The sequence below is a fragment of the Dermacentor silvarum genome, chromosome 4 (assembly GCF_013339745.2).
Source record: "Dermacentor silvarum isolate Dsil-2018 chromosome 4, BIME_Dsil_1.4, whole genome shotgun sequence".
Taxonomy (NCBI): Eukaryota; Metazoa; Arthropoda; class Arachnida; order Ixodida; family Ixodidae; genus Dermacentor; species Dermacentor silvarum.
The window spans coordinates 172,583,439-172,602,862 of NC_051157.2; the positions used below are offsets into that span (position 1 = coordinate 172,583,439).

At 45.8% G+C, this 19,424-nt stretch overlaps 1 protein-coding gene across 1 annotated transcript in view; it reads left to right on the forward strand.

Moving 5' to 3' along the window:
• The window catches only part of LOC119449045 (uncharacterized), a 56,390-nt gene extending 52,180 nt beyond the window's left edge, over positions 1–4,210 (forward strand). The window contains exon 7 of the mRNA XM_049666627.1: positions 4,129–4,210. Within this exon, the coding sequence (XP_049522584.1) occupies positions 4,129–4,210 (82 nt within the window). The remainder of the gene's footprint in view (positions 1–4,128) is intronic.
• Positions 4,211–19,424: the final 15,214 nt, after the last annotated feature.

Consider the following 19,424-nt stretch of genomic DNA (forward strand, 5'->3'; position numbering starts at 1 on the left):
TTGTCATATACAGCCTCGCTGTTAAATCTTTTTTAATTCGAAAACAATATATGTCACAGTAAGTTAAAATCCGGTGTCGCCAGCGTTGCCATCGAGCGATGGTACCAAAAATGGCCGACGGTGCAGAGTAAAAACAAGTCACAAATGCCCAGATTGATGTCGAATTTGTCAGGAAGGTTTCTGTAAACAAACTGAATCACTGCCTTTGAAAATAAAATTTGGTAAATTTCTGTCTGGGTCGAAACGAATCGGGGCCTCCGGGCTGAGCGACGAGCACTCTACGCTTCTCCGACGCCATGGCGGCTCCACGGTTTTGGTTGAGCAAAGGTGTACGTAGTGTGTGCATCAATTGCGCACCTTACGTCGCACTAAAGATTTGGACTAGTGCGTGCGTCATTGCGCACGTGGCTACGCAGTCGATGTGGCGGAGGTGGCGCCACGTCATGAGTGTATAAAATGAGTGCATCAAATACAAGCATTCAGGTTCAATTAAACGCCGCTAACGGTCCTTTTGATTATGAACTCCATGCTGGCAAGCGAGCGCGTTGCGACTGTTGGCGCGTTTTGATTTGGCCTTACCGACACGCAGTTAGAACGCAGGCGGGAGCTTACGCGGACAAGGAACGCGCGGAAAAAACATTTCACCAAAGGGATTCTAATGCATTCGCATTCCCACACGTAAATTGTCTTAAGTGCCTCTGCCAAATTTTTAATTAATTTAATACACAGGTTGGTTTGATTTCAGAAAAATAAAATTTCTGATCACGGTTATGTACGTGTAAGAAAGACTGTCAACCCTTCCACAGGTTGGAGATGGAAGACCAGCGAAGCTGTACTGTGGTGTGAATTATGTATTTCCAATTATGACTATTAGGATGTGATGGTGTAATTGGTCATTTTAACTATTAAAGAATGAGAAATATATATAATCCGGTGGTACCCACCGCCGTGGCTCAGTTAGCCAAGGAAGCAGTGCGCAGCTGAGCACGAGGTCGCGGGATCGAATCCCGGCCGTGGCGGCCGCATTTCGATGGAGGCAAAATGAAAAAACGCCCGTGTGCTTGCGTTGTAGTGCACGTAAAGAACCCCAGGTGGTCAAAATTAATCCGGAGCCATGTCTCATAATCGGAACTGGTTTAGGTACGCAAAACCCCACAAAGAAATGATCCGGTGGTTTTCATTAATTTAGTGAACACAGGGACCATGGCCTTATGGTCACTACGGTACACCGCCATAGGGTGTACGTTCTTCATAAACATGTCACCAACGCCGTGCGCGTTCGGTGCGCACGCGGGCAAAACGCCGCCGCCGTCTACAACAGTTCTGTGCGTTACGAAGCATCAATTGCGATAGGAATTTAATAGCGAGCTATACGGAGTAAGGATAGTAGTTTTATAGGCTGTATAAACTTGGACACATTCGCTTACTAACTGAAATAACAAGGATGGTGTCAGCATGCACACGCAAACATAAATAGATCAGACTCGATGACCGCACACAATCGCTGCCAAAACGCTGGCGTGAGCAAGCGCGCCACCAGCAGCGAGCGAAGGTTCATGCGGTCTATCGCTTGAATGGAAACTGAGCGGCGAAATCACAGCTCGTACAAAATTAGTAGCCGTGTTGCAGATCGCTTTCAAGACACTGTACGCGCAACCACGCGTCGCCGCGGAAAATACAAGTGCGCAGTTAATTGCTCGCAGAGCAAAAGCTGCACTCCCTCCTCCCGCGCTGCCTTCCCGCTTTCTTCCTTTCGTGTGGGTGATGGAGTCGCGAGTTCCCCTTACGCCCGGTCGCAAGATACGCATTGGGTGCCGTAGCTAAACGTCACCTCCCCTGCCTACCTCCCGTCCCTCCATGGCCTTTCGCGCGACGGAAGAAGTCGCGTTTGCTCTCCGCCGTTCGCTCGCTCCCCGTGAAAGCGCACGTCCCTCGCGCGCTATCTCTCGCACATGCAGCATACGGCCAATGAGAGTTTTTTTTTCTACACGCGGACACGCCCATAGAAGATTGAGCCCATAACAGCTGCGCTGTAAAAAACAACTCTCTTTTACTCTGTCACAACAATAGCGTTTATTTTTTCAGCGCCTGATTAAAAAAGGGCGTTCACGATGCCATCTATTCCAATACAATGTAGCTTTTGAAGTGCGCCTAAAGGCCCGCTCTTTAAGTTTACCTGATACTGTACAATGTGTTCATACATTTTGTTCATACATTGCGCTCCTACTAGAGCACTGCACCGGCCGATTTATGCGGCCCGGGCCCGGCCCGGGCCCGTTTTCATATTGGGCGGCCCGCCCGAGCCCGATCAAAACTTTTATGACGAGACCCGGGCCCGGCCCGGGCCCGGAAATAATCTACGTTACCCGCGCGGCCCGGCCCGCCACCCCTTTACCTTAAGCCCGAGCCCGGCCCGAGCCCAACTCGAAACCGGCCCGAACCCAGCCCGAAACCGAAAAATACATGTTTTTCAGAGTTGAGAAGCCCGAGAATAACTCGCAGAAAGCCCTAGCCCGGCCGGGGCCCGCGTCAAAAAACCCGAGCCCGGCCCGGGCCCGGGTCAAAAAGCACACGCCGTGCCCGAGCCCGGCCCGAGCCCGTGAAAAAACTCCTCTACCCGGCACGGCCCGGCCCGTGGGCCGGGCCGGGCCCGGGCTTTCGGGTAAGCCCGAGCCCGTGCAATGCTCTAGCTCATACATTGTGTTCTCTGGATTCTCAACGGTTTTTGAATTTTTGTGGGCGAGGTGTTGCATAGTTGTACATGTTCAGTTAAAGGTAATCAGCAAAGACCACCGGATGATTGTTTACTTCAGCTGGCTTCGTGCGTAGGCGCTGGCCGAACACACTGTTCCTAACACACTTAACACTAAGAAATGGTAGACAGAAAATGTGAACCTAAGCAAACAAGCTCATCCTTCCTCAATTTTTTGGGCATGTGTTGTGCTGAAGCTGAAATTAAGGTATCCTTTTGTGCCACTGTATATAAAACGAAGAATGCTATGTATATTGTTTTGAACTTATTTACTATATGATAGTGCTTCTTTAACCTTCAGTTTCTGCTATAGCGCTGTTTTTACTTCTCAATGCATTGCATATTTTAATTTTTATTTTTTTTCACAGTTAGTTTATTTGTAATTCTGCATTGTGCACGGTGCGTTAGCTTCATGATATACGTAAAATTGTAAAAACGTTTTTCTTCCTCTCCCTGCTGCCATTTTATAAACGGTCTCTGTACGCCGTCAAGCTGCTTCATAGCAGGCTTTTGTCCCGGGCCTCTTTCTCTTGGAGAAATAAAGGGACCTTGAATCTTGAAGGGCTTGGCGTCTGACGATGCGACCAGCTTTCGACACCCATAGCTTTCGCTAGCCTGCAAAGGAACGATGTTCTGCGCATGGGTGCCATTTCGACACCGGTATGGCTGACGTTTTCCCACATCGCTTTGCGCGCTAAAAGTTCGAAGCGACCTCGAATTGTGGGGCATTCGAAAATAGAGCTCTACTGGCAAGTGACGAAAACAAATTTCGTGCCTTTGATGAGAAGAACGACGTCACATGTGTTTTTAACGGATGTGGTGCCACGTTATTTTTTTTTTGTTCCATCGGAAGTGTTCCTCCTTGACACAGATACCGATAAACCCCATGAACCGCCATGCTTTGAACCTATGGGCTTTTAGGACGCTTCGGTACCAGGCATAGGTTGCCAGAGTAGGAGGATACTCATTCATGCTCACTCACACTCACGTGCACTAACCCTGGTCGGTACTCACTCACGTTCCTACTCACGCCCATCCGCTCTCCAACACTCACTCACGCTCATACTCGCGTCCACTCCCACTCAGCGGCGCTCACGCACATATGTATACTAACGTCCACTCTCACCGTTAGTAACTCCCGTTGATACATTCGCGCCTACTTAAGATCACCGTCAGCGACTGTCGTTCGTACTAATGTTGACCGGCACTCACTCCGGCTGCTAGTACTACTCACTCTCGTTCGCACTCACGACCACTCACGCCTTGAGTGTAGCCAGTATGAGTCAAGGGAAGGGGGTGGGAGGGCTCGCGATTGAGTATGCCACCCTATGCTAAGGTATATGTATTTACTTTATGCTTGATCCTGACCTCTGTAGCCAGCTGTCGGCGCAGCCCACGCTGGGCAGTGGACTTTATCATGCGGCAGCTGGCGACAAAGCCATGGTGGGCCAACGCTGATGGCAAGTATGTGACAACAACAGTCTGATAGTTATTGCGGTTGTTCTTTCGTGATTTACGCCAGTCCCTGCAGTACCGGCCAAAAGATGTCTGTCTTCTAAAAGCGGTGCAAATTATATTTTATAACGCAGGCGTATACAGCAATGCCGCCAGACATTATCTAAAAAAGGTAGAGATGATCCCTCACGCCATCTCCATTAAGGTATGTCACCACCTTTGAAAAGGGGTTTTTCAAGAAAAATATACATTTTCTCTTTTTTAGATTTATAGAATTCCCAAACATTCAAAAATGTTCAGCCGAAAGAATTATGTTTTTATCTTATTTAGTTCAAAAGTTATAGCCAACTTACTAACAGCTGGTGAACGGTTCTGAAACCGAAACGAATGTGGTGTGGCAACAGAAACTGATAACTCAGCGGAAATCAGAGGCGTATATTGAGATTTTTCTGTTATGTTTCAGTTTGATACGTAAAATATTATTCAAAGACAATTCTAAGGCTTCCTTTTTTTAAAAGCATTGCTTTAAAATTCCGTAAGGGGGATGCCTGACGCTACAAGCGTTAAAAGTGCGTCTCTGTTGTTCACGTTGCGCGCGCTTTTGCTGCTGCTCTGAATGCTACCGGGATCGTTGTTTTTATAGCTATTATTTTTAGTAGCAACAGTAATAACATAGGCTGAACATTTTTATAGGACGGCATGGTCAAGGTAAAAAGGCGATTGAAACAAAAGTTTCAATCAAAACTTTCGAAAAAATAGAAAACATTCGAAAAAAGATGCAAACGAAAGTGAAGTCGGTTTATGCTGACCTTTGTACGGATTTCAAGAAGTGCCTGCACGGAAAATCCCCAAATGTAACGAGAGTTTCAACGGTATGATATGGCAACGGGTGCCAAAGACGTCCGCGTGAGCCTACCCATCCTCCTTTTTGGTTTATATGATGCTGTGTGCCACTTAAACGATGGAAACAGAAGTACAACAAATATTTTGAGGGAAGCAGGCATTGAACCTGGTCATCACGTTTGTAGCATGCTGAACCAGTGACCAGTACTGTGTGAAGAAGGCCCAGCATCAATCAACGGGTGAGGCAAAATATCTACGCAAGAAAATATGGGCTGCAATAAAAGTCAAAACAGAGCTCGTGGCAGCTAAGAAGGGGCCTAGCTATGAACCTAGTGGATTTTAACTTTCTAGGGCGTGATGATCTTGTTTGTACAAGGATTGAAAACTTGATTTCTTGCACTTTCCTGGTGCGCAAACAGTTGTAACTTCAAAATCAATAAATAGTTTTCAACGAAGCTTTGTACGCTCGTTCCTTTATTACTAGCCTGTGCAATCAACTAGGATTAATGAAAACGAATGATAAGTTTTGATGTAATCATGTTTTATTCCAAGCAATGCGGACAAAAATGACACATTTTTTTGTTTTCTTTGGTATGTTTACTATACCTTGATTCCCAATCATCGGATGGCAAAGATCCTAGTTAGTTGCACAGTCTGGTTAGTTGGCTACCTCTGTGCCAAAAAGTTTACAATTCCTGCACTCCATTCGCTAGTTATCAATGTTCGCGTAACAGCCAAGTTTTGGCAATGTTTTGTCAATAACAAATGCCAGTATAACTTTTTTCACTCTTTTGTGCTTTTGAATATCATTTAAAATGGTCCTTTATACGGTCAATGTGAAATAAAAATTTATTGGCCAAAACTAAAAAAAAATTTGAAAAAGGTGGTCAGCTAGCCCACTTCAGGTATTCACCTCTTGCTGTATCTATTTCTGTCTAGCATTTTGCTTATATGTACTTTATTATAAGTTATGTATAGTTTGCTGGCGGGCTACTTGCTGCATTTTTTGTACTGTTAGGGCACATGTCCACGGAGAAAAAAACAAGATCAAACGGGATAGAGTGTTGACTGTCAAATAACAATTTATTGAGGGCAGCTGTTGACCAACTTATGGCAAGGATCTATCAAAGTAAGACAACATATCTCAAAAAGAAAGCAAGAACCTCGCCCTACCGCATCGCCATAGTCCCTTAACAGCCAGAAAAGGTCATCCCATGTCAATCCACAGATACACGTGTTCTTTACTTGATCATACAATGGATGGTGCACTTACGAATGGATAGTCACATCACAAATGTTCGCAATCACCGATATGTCGTTTTTAAACCCCAATTGGTCACACCCACGTCAACTCCGGCTACTTGCCGCCCATTTCCTAGCTTTCATCTCGCTGCACCATGTGTCGGCACATGCGTCACTGGTTTGCTCTGCTACGGCAGCTGGCTCCGCCTCCTTAAGAGAGCCGGGTTATGTTGTAATGGGTTGTTTCTTTCTTAGCTTTTGTCTTGCTACGCCAGCTGTCAGCACATGACTTACTGGGTACTTTCACTTCTCATAGAGGGCGCGGGAGTTTTGAGGTGTCGACATTGGAAATCTTATGAAAGGGTAGACAATACAGTTCCACTGTAAAATGTATGTCTACAATAAATTCTTATTCACACTAAAGGAAAGCCTTGAACAGAGTCAACAGATTAAAACGCCGGTAATCCCAGCCTCTGCTTTTCAAGTGAAGCTTCTATAGCGTTACAGATTTCGGTGGCGGCGTAGTCACGCCAAAAGTTGCACGTGGCGCCTACCTGCAGATCCAATGCAAGTATGAGCCAGGGACGAGAAATAAATAAATATATAAATAAATAAATAAATAAGCAAGGAAGGAATAAAAGAAAGGAAGAAATAAAGAAAGAGCAGGTGCAGGCAAAGCTGCGCCGGCGCCGGAACACGTGACGCGCGCGACAAATCAGGGTCCCTTGGTCTGTCGCGGGGAGGGAAAGCGAAGGATAGGGAGTTAGCGTCGCTCCACCGGGCTTCCCTCGCCTCAGATCGGTTTCGGCGCCTAGGTGGGAAGGCCTGCGTGGTGCGTTCCGCCGAGGAGCAGGCTGCGTTGGAGCAACAGTTCCACGAACTCGCTCGGAAAAGGGCTCGTCGTCGACGGGCCGATTCTAGCACGAGGGCTTCCGGAGCCCAGGCGAAACGTCACCGAAGAGCCGCGGACCCCGAGTTGCGTGAGTGCGAGGTTGAGGCCAAACCTCAGCGAAGAGCCGCCGACCCTGAGTTTAGGGCAAACGAAGCGGAACGCCTGCGACAGGGTTCGCTTCGCTTACCCCCATTTTCTCTACAAAGAAGGGCTCTGAATTTTTGTAAATCCCCAGGGAAACACACTCAAACAACAAGCTGATACTCTAGGCGCACACTTCGAATATATTTCCAGTTCTTCCGACTACTCTGACACATTCCCAAGTTGTCAATGACAAGTTGAACGACTGTCTGGATGAAAAAAGCACACAGACTGAACCATACAATCACCCATTCAACATGGCTGAATTTCACGCTTCACTTAAATGCTGGAAAATTTGGCTCTATGAACCAACCGAATAGCTCATGACATCATCAAACACTAAAATTCCGAACCCCACAAAGCACCCATATCTCTTTTCAACTCAATATGGTCTATAGGGGACATTGTGTCTGCTTGGAAAGAAGTAATCATCATCCCAACTCTCAAAGAGGGCGAGGACCCGTATTTTTCCAGCAACTACAGGCCTATAACATTTAAAAGCAGTGTGTGTAAACTCCCTGAGAAAATGGAAAATCGATGCTTGCTTTATTATCTTGTAAGTAATAAAATACTACATTACATACAATTTGATTTCCGGTAATGTAAATTCACAACAGATCACCTAGTTCGCATTGAGGCTAATATCTGCGATGCCTTTCTACATACGAAGTTTTTCCCTTGAGTATTTCCAAACTTGGAGACAGCACACCACACCGCGTGGCGTTTCGGAACAATTCGTGATCTCTCTGCTATAGTAGACCACAGCAATATGCTGAGTGGTATTAAAAGTTGTCTGTTCAATCACCCGTTCCGTGTAGGTGTTTGTAACGTCCTTTCTCGTCCATTTACGTAGGATGCAAGTGTGCCACAATGTAGTGTGCCAAGCTGTAACCTCTTCATTGTAAAAATGAACTCGCTGCATACCGTCATACGACGTGGAATATTTTGTTCTGTAAATGCGAATGATGTGCAAATCGGTAACGTATCATGTAATCTTGCTATGTGCGAGCGACAGGTACAGCTTGGCCTAAAGAAATTGTCTGGTTGGTGGGACTAGAATGGATATAGGCGAACTCCTCAAAAAATTACGTCCGTTCTTGTCTCGAACAAGAGGTATATTAACGGACCCCGTTATTTGTTTTAATAGAGAACGGTGATCTGTGAGCCCCGAACTTAAACTTCCAGGTATCATCTTAGATTCTAAACTAACTCTTATATCCTATTTGAAATATGTGAAAGGGAAGTGCCCCAAGGCAAGGAATCTTTTGAAGCTCCTGTCATGCACAACCTGAGGTAATGACAGAAGATGTCTTCTTAGGTCGTACACTCAGGCCTTGACTATGGCAGGGTAGTACACCATTATGCAACACAGAGAGCGTTGAAATATCTAGAAGCAGTGTGCCACCTCGGTATTCACCTGGCGACAGGTGCTTTCAATACGAGCCCAGTCGAAAGTCTGTGTGTTCAGTCCAATAAATGGTCCCTACGCACCTCTCCAAAACATGTTTGTTTCTCCTAATTCATCTAGGTAAAATCAGATATCGAAGAATCGTGTTATTGAACTATTTGTGACTTGTTCACTGTAGGCTTGGAACCAATGGCAGCAGAAAGAGGCATCCCACTTCCAGAAAGTGTCCTAAGGGTTACCACTTGCCTTCCACGGCCTTTCGAATGGCAGCCCATCGAGTGCGATATCATCGAGTGCGACTTGGCAGCAGTGACAGCTGATCGGCGCATCGCTAAAAAAACCTTATCCTGTACTGCAGATATCACGAATCTTGCTGCATTCCCACGCCGGGAGCCTTGGTCTGCTTGCGTCGCTTCCGTGGCCGTGGCCGTGCTTCCGCTGGGACGTCATCGGGACAAGTGATATCACGAATCTTGCTGCATTCCCACGCCGGGAGCCTTGGTCTGCTTGCGTCGGTTCCGTGGCCGTGGCCGTGCTTCCGCTGGGACGTCATCGGGACAAGTGGTACAAAAGCCGTTTGCCTTCGCTGGACCGACACTTGGCAGCAGTGACAGCTGATCGGCGCATCGCTAAAAAAACCTTATCCTGTACTGCAGATATCACGAATCTTGCTGCATTCCCACGCCGGGAGCCTTGGTCTGCTTGCGTCGCTTCCGTGGCCGTGGCCGTGCTTCCGCTGGGACGTCATCGGGACAAGTGGTACAAAAGCCGTTTGCCTTCGCTGGACCGACACTTGGCAGCAGTGACAGCTGATCGGCGCATCGCTAAAAAAACCTTATCCTGTACTGCAGGTTGGTGCACAAATTATACATGCCTTGCAATTAGATAATTTATGCTGTCGCTGCTGCCTTTCTGTATTGCTGTGTATCTGTTGTTTATTTGTTATATATTCTTTCCACTGCTATTGTTCTCGCTTTGCAAAGAAATGGCCAAATCTATGACTGACAGAGAAAGCCGAGGCGAAATCCGGGAACTTCGTGCTGAAATGAAGTCTCTAACAGAAAGTGTTAAATTTATGAGCGATGAGTTTGAGGACATGAAAAAGAGGCTCAGAGAAGCCACAGAAGAAAGGGAAGCCTTGAGAAAGTCTAATGAAGAGTTACGTGCTAAGTGCAAGGAAAATGAAAACGTCATTCAACAACTTCAGAAGAGAGTTGTTCAATCTGAGCAATACTCACGCAGGTCCAACATAGAAATTAGGGGACTTGTAGAACAGGACAATGAAGATGTTGCTGAACTAGTTGGAAAAATTGGTGATGTACTAGGTGAACCCATAACTTCTTCTGACATTGAAGTTTGCCACCGTGTGCCCACCCGAGAAGCTGGCAAATCGAACGTAGTTGTCCAGTTTAGGAGCAGACAGAAGAGGGACAGTGTTCTCGAAAAAGCGCGGAAGGCTAGGGTGCGAAACAACCAAGTTGGAATTCCTGATGATGCCAGAGTATTTGTGAATGAGCACCTCTGTCCAACTCTGAAGCGTCTTCTTTCGCTGGCATTAGCAAGAAAGCGGGAATGTCAATGGCGCTTTGTCTGGACGCGCAATGGGAAAGTACTTGCACGCAAGACAGAGGCCAGTGGTATCATTCACATTGCCTCGGAGGCTGACCTTCAAAAATCGCCTGAATTACGGGGTCTAAAAAGGTTAAATTCTGTGTACTTTCGACAACACGATGTATCGAGAATATAGCTTACCATCCGAAATTGCTCTGCCTGCACACGCAAAAAATATTTCCGCCCTTCACGTGAATTCACGTTCACTTGCTCATAAGCAAGACATACTAAATACTTTTCTTTCCCAGTTTACTTTTTCGTTTGACATTATTATGTTCTCTGAAACGTGGTATCAGGAACACAGTGAAATGCTGATCATAGACGGCTACACACATTTTTTTATTAATCGCACTGGCAAACGTGGGGGCGGTGTCGCACTACATGTTAAGCGCGGCATAGAGTGTGATGTGCTGGAGGAATTCACCTGCATCACGCCCCATTACGAAGTGCTAAGCGTTAAATCTGACAACAACCTGTTTGTTGTGATGTACCGACCACCTACTGGTAATATTTCTAATTTCTTAGAATTTATTGAAAAACTTTTAGAGCATGCTACTTTTCACAATTCCAAAGTGCTTCTTGGTGGGGACTTCAACATTAACATGCTTGATTACGCCGCGTCGACTCGTGCACTAACTAACGTAATCAATTCTTCCGGTTTCAGCAGCGTTATTACAACGCCTACTCGCGTACACCAACTTGTCAGTCTGCTCTCGACAATTTCATTGTTAACGCTGGTACTGAAATTTTCACCGCCGGGACTATCAGCTACGATATCAGCGATCACTGTCCAATATTCATAATATGCGCATTTTATGTTCATGAAAAAAGTTGGCCTGATACCACGTTCACCTACAGATGTCTGTCGGGCGAAAATATGGCAAACTTCCGCGCACTAGTTCTGCGCACAGATTGGTCTTCTCTGTATAATAAGAAAGATGCCAGTGAAGCGTACGACGAATTTCTTTCCACATTCAGTCGCCTATACAACTTGTCTTTTCCGCTTAAAACAGGAAAGGTAAAAAAACGCATTAGAAAGCCTTGGGTGCAGCCTCAGCATGTTAGAATGATTAACAAAAAAAATCGGCTGTTCAATAAATTTCTGCGCACGCGTGAGCAAAGCGATCTTGCCGCGTTTAGGAAGTTAAGAAATATACTAAATAAAGAACTGCGAAAGGCTAAGGCACTTTATTACGAGAGCCTTCTTACAGCTGTGCAGAAAAAAAATCCAGAAAAGACTTGGAAAATTATCAATGATGCAATCAAACAAAAAAATGTGAGCCGCAGTTTTCCTGAAATAACCGTTAACAATGAAAAGATGTCCGGCTTCCCTTTAAGTGAATGTTTCAATAAACACTTCGTGGACATGATGGCATCATCAGACAACACGGTCACGGGCACTGCTGTTCAGAGATGTGTGCATAGCATTTTTCTCGAGCCGACTGATGAGGCTGAAATTTGTCGTACATTTTTGAGCTTAAAAAACAGCAATGCAGTTGATGCAGATGGTATTCAAATCATACCTATAAAATGTGTAATTGACCTCATTGCAGTCCATCTTGCATTTGTTTTTAACCTTGTTCTGGAATCTGGCCATTTTCCAACAGCTATGAAGAAAGCAAGGGTATCAGTTATATTCAAAGGTGGTAACCGAAATGACTTGGGGAACTATAGGCCTATTTCCATTTTATCTGCATTCTCTAAGGGTTTAGAAAAGGTGATTTCTGCTCGTATTAACAATTTCTTTGCAAAAAATAACATTCTTTCTGATTGTCAACACGGATTCCGCCCGGGCAGGTCAACCGAAACAGCCTTGTTATGTCAAAAGGAGCTAATAATTAATAACATTGATGCGGGTAAACTAACGTTGGGTATCTTTATTGATTATAGCAAGGCATTTGATCGTTTAAATCATCAAATTCTAATAAGTAAACTAGAGGGATATGGTATCCGTGGTGTGGCAAATTTGTTGTTTCAATCTTATCTGTCTGGGCGGACGCAGTGCGTCGCTATAGAAAAATACTGCTCTTCCTATAGGGAAATTAAATCAGGGGTGCCACAGGGTAGCGTTCTGGGCCCGATTTTGTTTAATGTCTATGTAAATGATCTCGCTGAAATAGTAAGTGATGCATCCATTGTGCAATACGCTGACGATACAAGCCTGTTTGTCTCTGGCCATGATCTTGATGATCTGTTACTGAGATCTCGCAGTATTCTGTGCAATTTGTCGGCTTGGTCTCGTAATAACGCTCTAACAATTAACTGCTCCAAATCAAAGGCCATCTTGTTCAGGGCAAGAGGCAGGCAGTCTTATTTAAATCAAGAATTATTCTTGGACGGCGCGCCCATTGAAACGTTGAGCAAATACAAAGTATTGGGCGTAACACTTTCAGAAGATATGAACTGGACATATCACATTGAACTAGTTATGAAATCACTGTCATCTGCCGCAGGTGTGTTATCCCGTTGCCGTCATTTTTTTCCAGAGAAAGTGAGGTTGCAAATATATCATGCCTTGTTTGAATCGCATCTGAATTATTGTGCGCTTGTGTGGGCTACCACCACGAAGCATAATCTTCGTGCACTTCTTCAACTTCAGAAACGAGCACTTCGACATGTAGCCAATCTACCTTATTTCCATTCTACTGTGGAATTTTTTATAAATATAAACTAATACGAGTAACTCATCTCTATGAATACCGGCTACTGCATTCTTTTTCCTTCGGCTCCAAAAATTGTAGAACACTTTTAAAACAAACATCACGACTTGAACGCGAAGAAAGTGACGCGCGTACCCGCAGCCAAGACAGGTGGTTAGTACCATACAGGCGCACAAATTATCTCCTGCAGTCACTAAGACACACCCTACCTGCACTGTTAAACAAATTAGGGAAAGAAAATGTTATCGTAAGTACCTTGACTAGAAAACAAATTAGAGCATATTTTTGTAAACTGGACTGAATACACAATAAACAAAGCAAAAAGTGATTTCTTTTTTACATTCTTTACTGTATTTTGCGCTGTGTTTCATAATCCAATGTATCCTAATGTGGTGCATCCTAGACATATTGATTGTTGTGCTTGTTTTTTAAGTTTGATAGACATTATTTCGGATGTATAATACAAAATGCGTCTTAGCTTTGTTGTTCACTTAGCGTAATTCATTTTTTTTATTATAAAAGCTATATAACTGTCTGAAAAGATGAATGTTGCTTTACATGTTCCTTTTTTTCTGCTACATTGTAATTGTTCATCCTAACAAATGAGTGTTGATATGTTGTACGTATGCCGATAGGGGACTTACTGCTGCCATGTGAGGGCCTTCAGGCACATTCAAGCTGTATGTCACAGCTTTTCGCCTGGAGGACCCCCAACAATGTTTGTTGGAAATAAAGTCATTGTCATTGTCATTTTGTTGAAATAACAGAACGTACTCATGAGACACAAATACACTCACACTTCCTGGAAATTCAGAAGTGCCCCGCCTGCACAGAATAATATACAGATGCTTCCACGTCACCCGTTGGTGTGGCCTATGCAGCTCCCGGGACATCTTTTTGGTCGTCCGGCGTAATCAAACCCAATACCAGTATTTTCACGGCTGAAGCGCATCCGATACTTTCAGCTTTGAAGCATATAAAACAATACAAATCTTGGTAAAGTTATCGCATTTAAAGACAATTAAGCGTTGTAAGCAGCCTAATGAGCGTCGGAAGACACAAGCACTTAGTTTTGATTCAACTTTACACAAGTCTGTGCTCAGCATATCTGCACAGCAAAGCATTGTCGCACGATTGGTACTTGGTCACAGACGAATAAAAGACAATGTATCTGCCGATGAAAACGCTACCTGAATAGCTTTTAGCGATACATACATGACTAAGCACGAACCAGTTACAGATCCTCAGTTGTTTCACGCAATAAGTTGATGAGGTATTTGCAGGGCAGTGGAATGCCGAAGTATCAAACCAGTTACACATTATCAAACCTAAATGATAGAGAGAGAGAGAGAGACAGAGAGAGAAAACATTTATTTGGATTATCCAGGTCGTTGATATTGAGGACGAGTGGGTGGTGTCCTCATTCCAGAACACCACAAGGACGACTCAAAGTAGTACTTCTTTGTAGATTAAGAATAGGGCACTCACTCTCTAAGGCACTAACTCTTGCCTACTAACTGGAAGGGATGCCCCAACATGTAGTAGGTGTTGCAATAGCCTTACAGTTATCCATGTTCTTCTTCAGTGCCCTGAAATAGAAGAAGAGAGAAATAAGTACTTTCCTTCCGTATATTGTGAGCACGTATCTTTGCACCCCGAAATTTTAAAGCGAAGCTGTATATGGCTGGCCGATTGGTCCATATGTTACCCGTGCGCCAAAACTATCGTCAGCAATGGCTCCAGTGTCGTCTTCTTCCACAGCTGGCTCGTTGGCGCCCCTCCGCTCAATAGCGTGAATGCTCTTGTGCCACAGCTCCCTCATTCGTTGTCGTCTTCCTCAGCTGGCTCCGTGGCCGCTGATCATTCCAGCGTAGACTTATACTTCTCTTCTGTCGTTGTAATGGGGAGGCCGCGTATATGGGGGTATGAGCCATTCCTTAAGGGGGTATGAGCCATTCATGTTTTTACGTGATGGACAGATTAAATTTGAAGTCATTTAATTTTGAAGAATCGCAAGCGGCAATGTGACAACGGCGTGTATTGCGGGCATACCGTCAGTGACGTCTCTTTCTCCGCCGCAGCCGAACGTGTGTGTAACCTCATTAAGATAGAGAAAGACGTAACCAACAATTAAGGAAGACTTTATTGTACCGTCGGGATTAACCCAGTGATAAACACCGCGGCCGCACGTTTCATCTTCGCTGGTTAACCGTCTCTACGGAGTGCTTGGGCGGTGATTTTTATTGCGATAGCGATTATATGGACACTCCAAAGCGGATTTCTGCCATCGGCGTCGTCGTCGCTGTTACCGTGAGGTTCCGTATGACGTCAACGGTGGTGAAATCGTCGCTGATAGATGATAAGTGGTTCTTGAGGGAAAGGGAAAGGTTGGCGCTATCTTCTGCAGCCCTTGAGGGAGCACGGCTTTGGCGCTGAGCCGTGCTCCCTCAAGGGCTGCAGAAGATAGCGCAAACCTTTCCCTTTCCCTCAAGAACCACTTATCAGCACGGCTCAGCGCCAACGGGGAGGGGTAAGTGGGAGCGAAAGAAGGGATAGAGTGGAGTCGCCATGGCTGGGCGAAGCAAAACCGGCAGGCATAGGCGGCACGTATCAGGCCGAGATGGAAGGCCTTGGTGTGCTGCAGAGTCTGCAGGGGTGTTGTGCCAGGCCGGTCAGGCCCGGGGTGGGGTGGGAGGCCGTGAGGCCTTCCCGCTTGTAGAAATGTCCTTAGAGGCGTGCGGAGAGCCCTGACGACTCAAGGAACTCCACGACGCCTCGAAGTGCAGAAAGGTGGTGTCGGCCGGGGAAGAGGAGATCTTCCTCCTTGCCAGAGGGGAGGCCCAGGCGGCCGTCGCTGCGCTCCGGATGCTGTATGTGCCAGTGAAAGGGCGCGAGGGACGCGCGCTTTCACGTGGAGCGAACGCACGTCGGAGAGCAAAAGCGCGTTCTGCGTCGTGCTCCCTGAAGGGCTGCGTCTCTTTCCTCCGTTAATCACCATATATAGAGAATAAACGCGACTTCTTCCGTGGCGTGAAATGCCGTGGGGGGAAGGGAGGGAGGGGAGGCGACGTTTAGCTGCGGCACCAAATTCGGATTTATATTAAAAAAATTGTCGCAGTTTCACCCGAAAGGCGAAGCATCAAGTGCGATAGCAAATTAGTAGAGAGCTATAAGGAGTAAGGATAGTATTTTTATCAGCTGTATAAACTTAGACATGCAGTAGCACCAGCAACGCGCAGAATTGTTGCCGACGCCGTCGGCGTTTTGCCCGCGTTCGCATTGAGCGCGCACGGCGTTTTTATATAAATACGCATTTTGTGCCGCAGCTGAACGCCGCCTCCCCTCCCTCTCTCCCTCCCGTCCCCCCACAGCCTTTAGCGCGACGAAAAAAGTCGCGTTTGCTCTCTATATATGGAAAGGAGGAAAGAGACGCTTAATTCTGCAGCCCTTCAGGGAGCACGGCGCAGAACGCGCGTTTGCTCTCCGATGTGCGTTCGCTCCCTGTGAAAGCGCGCGTCCCTCGCGTCCTTTCACTCGAACATACAGCGTCCAGAGCGCGGCGACCATTTCATCGCCGTTGACGTCATACGGAACCTCACGGCGACGGCGACCACGACGGCAAGGCCGACGGAAGAAATCCGCTTTGGAGTGTCCATATAATTGCTATCGCAATAAAACGTTGCGAGGTGAGATGATGGGTAATACTTCCGACGCTGCTCGGCGAGTGTCCCATTTTGATCTCGTCGAAAACCTCCTAACCGCCTCCAGAGGCACCGGCAACAGTCACCAACGACGCGCGCGTTCGGTGCGACCGCGGGCAAAACGCCGACGGCGTCGACAAGAGTTCTGCGCCTTGCTGGTGCTGCTGCATGTCCAAGTGTATACAGCTGATAAAACTACTATCCTTACTCCGTATGGCTATCTACTAATTTGCTATCGCAATTGATGCTTCGCCTTTCGGGTGAAACTGCGACAAATGTTTTTAGCAGAAACAAGCATCTTAGAAGTCCTTTGACCTATTTATTTGTTGCAATAACCCCCTTGCGGGTTCTAGCTGCAATGCAAGCATTTTTGTAGAGCATGTGCATCCCTCCCCTTGCGTTCGAGGGCCCTGTTGAGGCACTAGTGCTAATGTGAGGTGTAAGTAATGATCCATCCGTAATTAGGCTTTTATCAATATAGCACGCACCTATACCTATACTTAGACCTATCATTCGCAATTCATTTCTTCATTTCAATAACAATTTATTCACTACTTATCGCCACGTGCACGGCTCTTTTGCTATATATGGCCATGAGGCCACTAAAATCTGCACATCATTCATTAGTCGGGACTACTTTAATCTTGGCTTGATCGCCCCGTGTACATCCCAGCTTACGGGGAAATTGAGAGACCAGTATTGAATGACGAAAAAACATCTTGCGGCACTACAACAGAACAGTGATGTGTACCTTATGAATGGCCCAGCTGCCGTTGTAGTACCGACGCACAACGAACAGCGGAATTAAATTTTATCAATGGCAGAAGAGCTAATGACAAATGCTATTCAGTGGACACCGGCGTGATCATTACAAAGGCACCATATCTAATGTACGTCAGCTGTTCTAATAACTAAATACTTCTAGCAAACCTTCATGATATTTTACGCTTTTTGTTGAATCATTTAAACATTATAAAATAATGATCGAAACATATTCTCACAATATTACGGAAGAAATGCACAAATGTTGCATCAGGGTACTTTGAGCTGACTCAACAACAGAGTGCGTCAAGAAAGGAACAGGAGAATACTATAGCAAATGTGGCGTTTGCATCCGAGGACAAGGCTTTCAGACAGAAATTTGCGCGTCTAAAAGTCGAGAAAGCACCTGCGATTGGTATGGTTCTCCCTTTTTCCTGCACGAAAGGCTACATTAGCACGCCCCTCGGTCTATTCCCGGAATTTTCAATACTCATCTTTCTTCGTTGTGGTACAAAGAGATGGTGGCCTGTAGTATTGTGAAGTTTTCTGACGCTATAAGCGAAATATAAAAATAACGAGAAACATTTGCTGTTTACTCAGGAGGAAAACTTGATGTTTCGAGGTGCTGCTCGGTACTAAGCGAAATACTTCGGTCGCAATAAAGCCAGACAGCCTTCATTTGTACCAAGACCATTTGTGCAAAAATCCTCCTTTGATTCAAAGCAAATAGTCTCCGTCGAGTACGTAACTTCAAATATATTCCTTTGTAGGAATAGCAGGTGCGCGATCTGTCCGCTGTTTTATTCTTCAATAGTGAACTGGATACTTTTCTCACGCGCACGAGCTTCTGTTTGTTTGTTGGCACGTGTATGGTTTTTACTCCATATGAAAGCAATTGCCTTCCTCGGCGTCCTCATGAGACGTTTGGTCCAGGGAATTACAACCAGTGGGTATCGGAAGCCGATTCATACGGGTTCAACTGAGGTTCAACTCTGCGCACCTTATAGGACAGAAACACTCCGTTACCGCTGCATGCTTCTCGCGCGCACTGCGCATCTGCTCCGAGTCTGGACTGCCCAAGCAAGAGCTAGCCGTAGTAAGGAAGCACTTCTCCAACCACTGCTACCCTTCACAGCTACTGAAAACTCAACAATTGCGGTCTTCAGTTGCCAAACAAGAATGAGTAGAAGAAAAGGAGGAGCAGAAACGTGCGCCGCGCCTTACGCGCAAGAAATGAGTGAGGAACTGGGAAGAGTTCTTGGCATATACAGCGTAAAAATCGCACACGTGCCAGCAAAGACAGAAGCTGGTACGCGGGAAAGACCCTTTTGAAAGGTCAAGGTACCGAAAAGTCAAAATAACGTGCAAGAACTATGGCGCATCCTACACAGGTGAAACTAGGAATTTAAAACAAAATTCAGCAGCACCAGAACGATGTCAGCAAAGGCAATGCAAGTTCAAACGCTTGGCGGATCACCACATGAGTACTAACCACATCATCGATTAAGATGCTGCGAGCATAATTGCGATAGAGAAGATTCTATCTTCACGACTACTATTGAAATCTTTACATATTCAAACGACTAAAAACGCGATTAACCGGACACCAGGTATGCTTTAAGTGACATACAATGCGCACTCTACGCCACCTAGCGCATGAATAATCGCCCTCTTTCGCGTCCACCTGCCATTGTGAACAAGGGACCCGTAGCAGTCCTCGAAACATTATTATACGTTTTATTTCTTTTCGAACCTTTCACGAGTGCAGGCTCATTTTGAAAACGTATCACCCTCACCTGACGAGTTTTGGTCGAAATTTGAACTACATTAGTTTAAATAAGAACAAAAGCTAGCTGACGCAATCCACCGCCCCGTTTCAAACGGAACTCGCATAGCTTCCATCCAGCCATCAATTAGCGGGAAAAAAAACCAAGGAAGAGATTTATAGCACCGGATC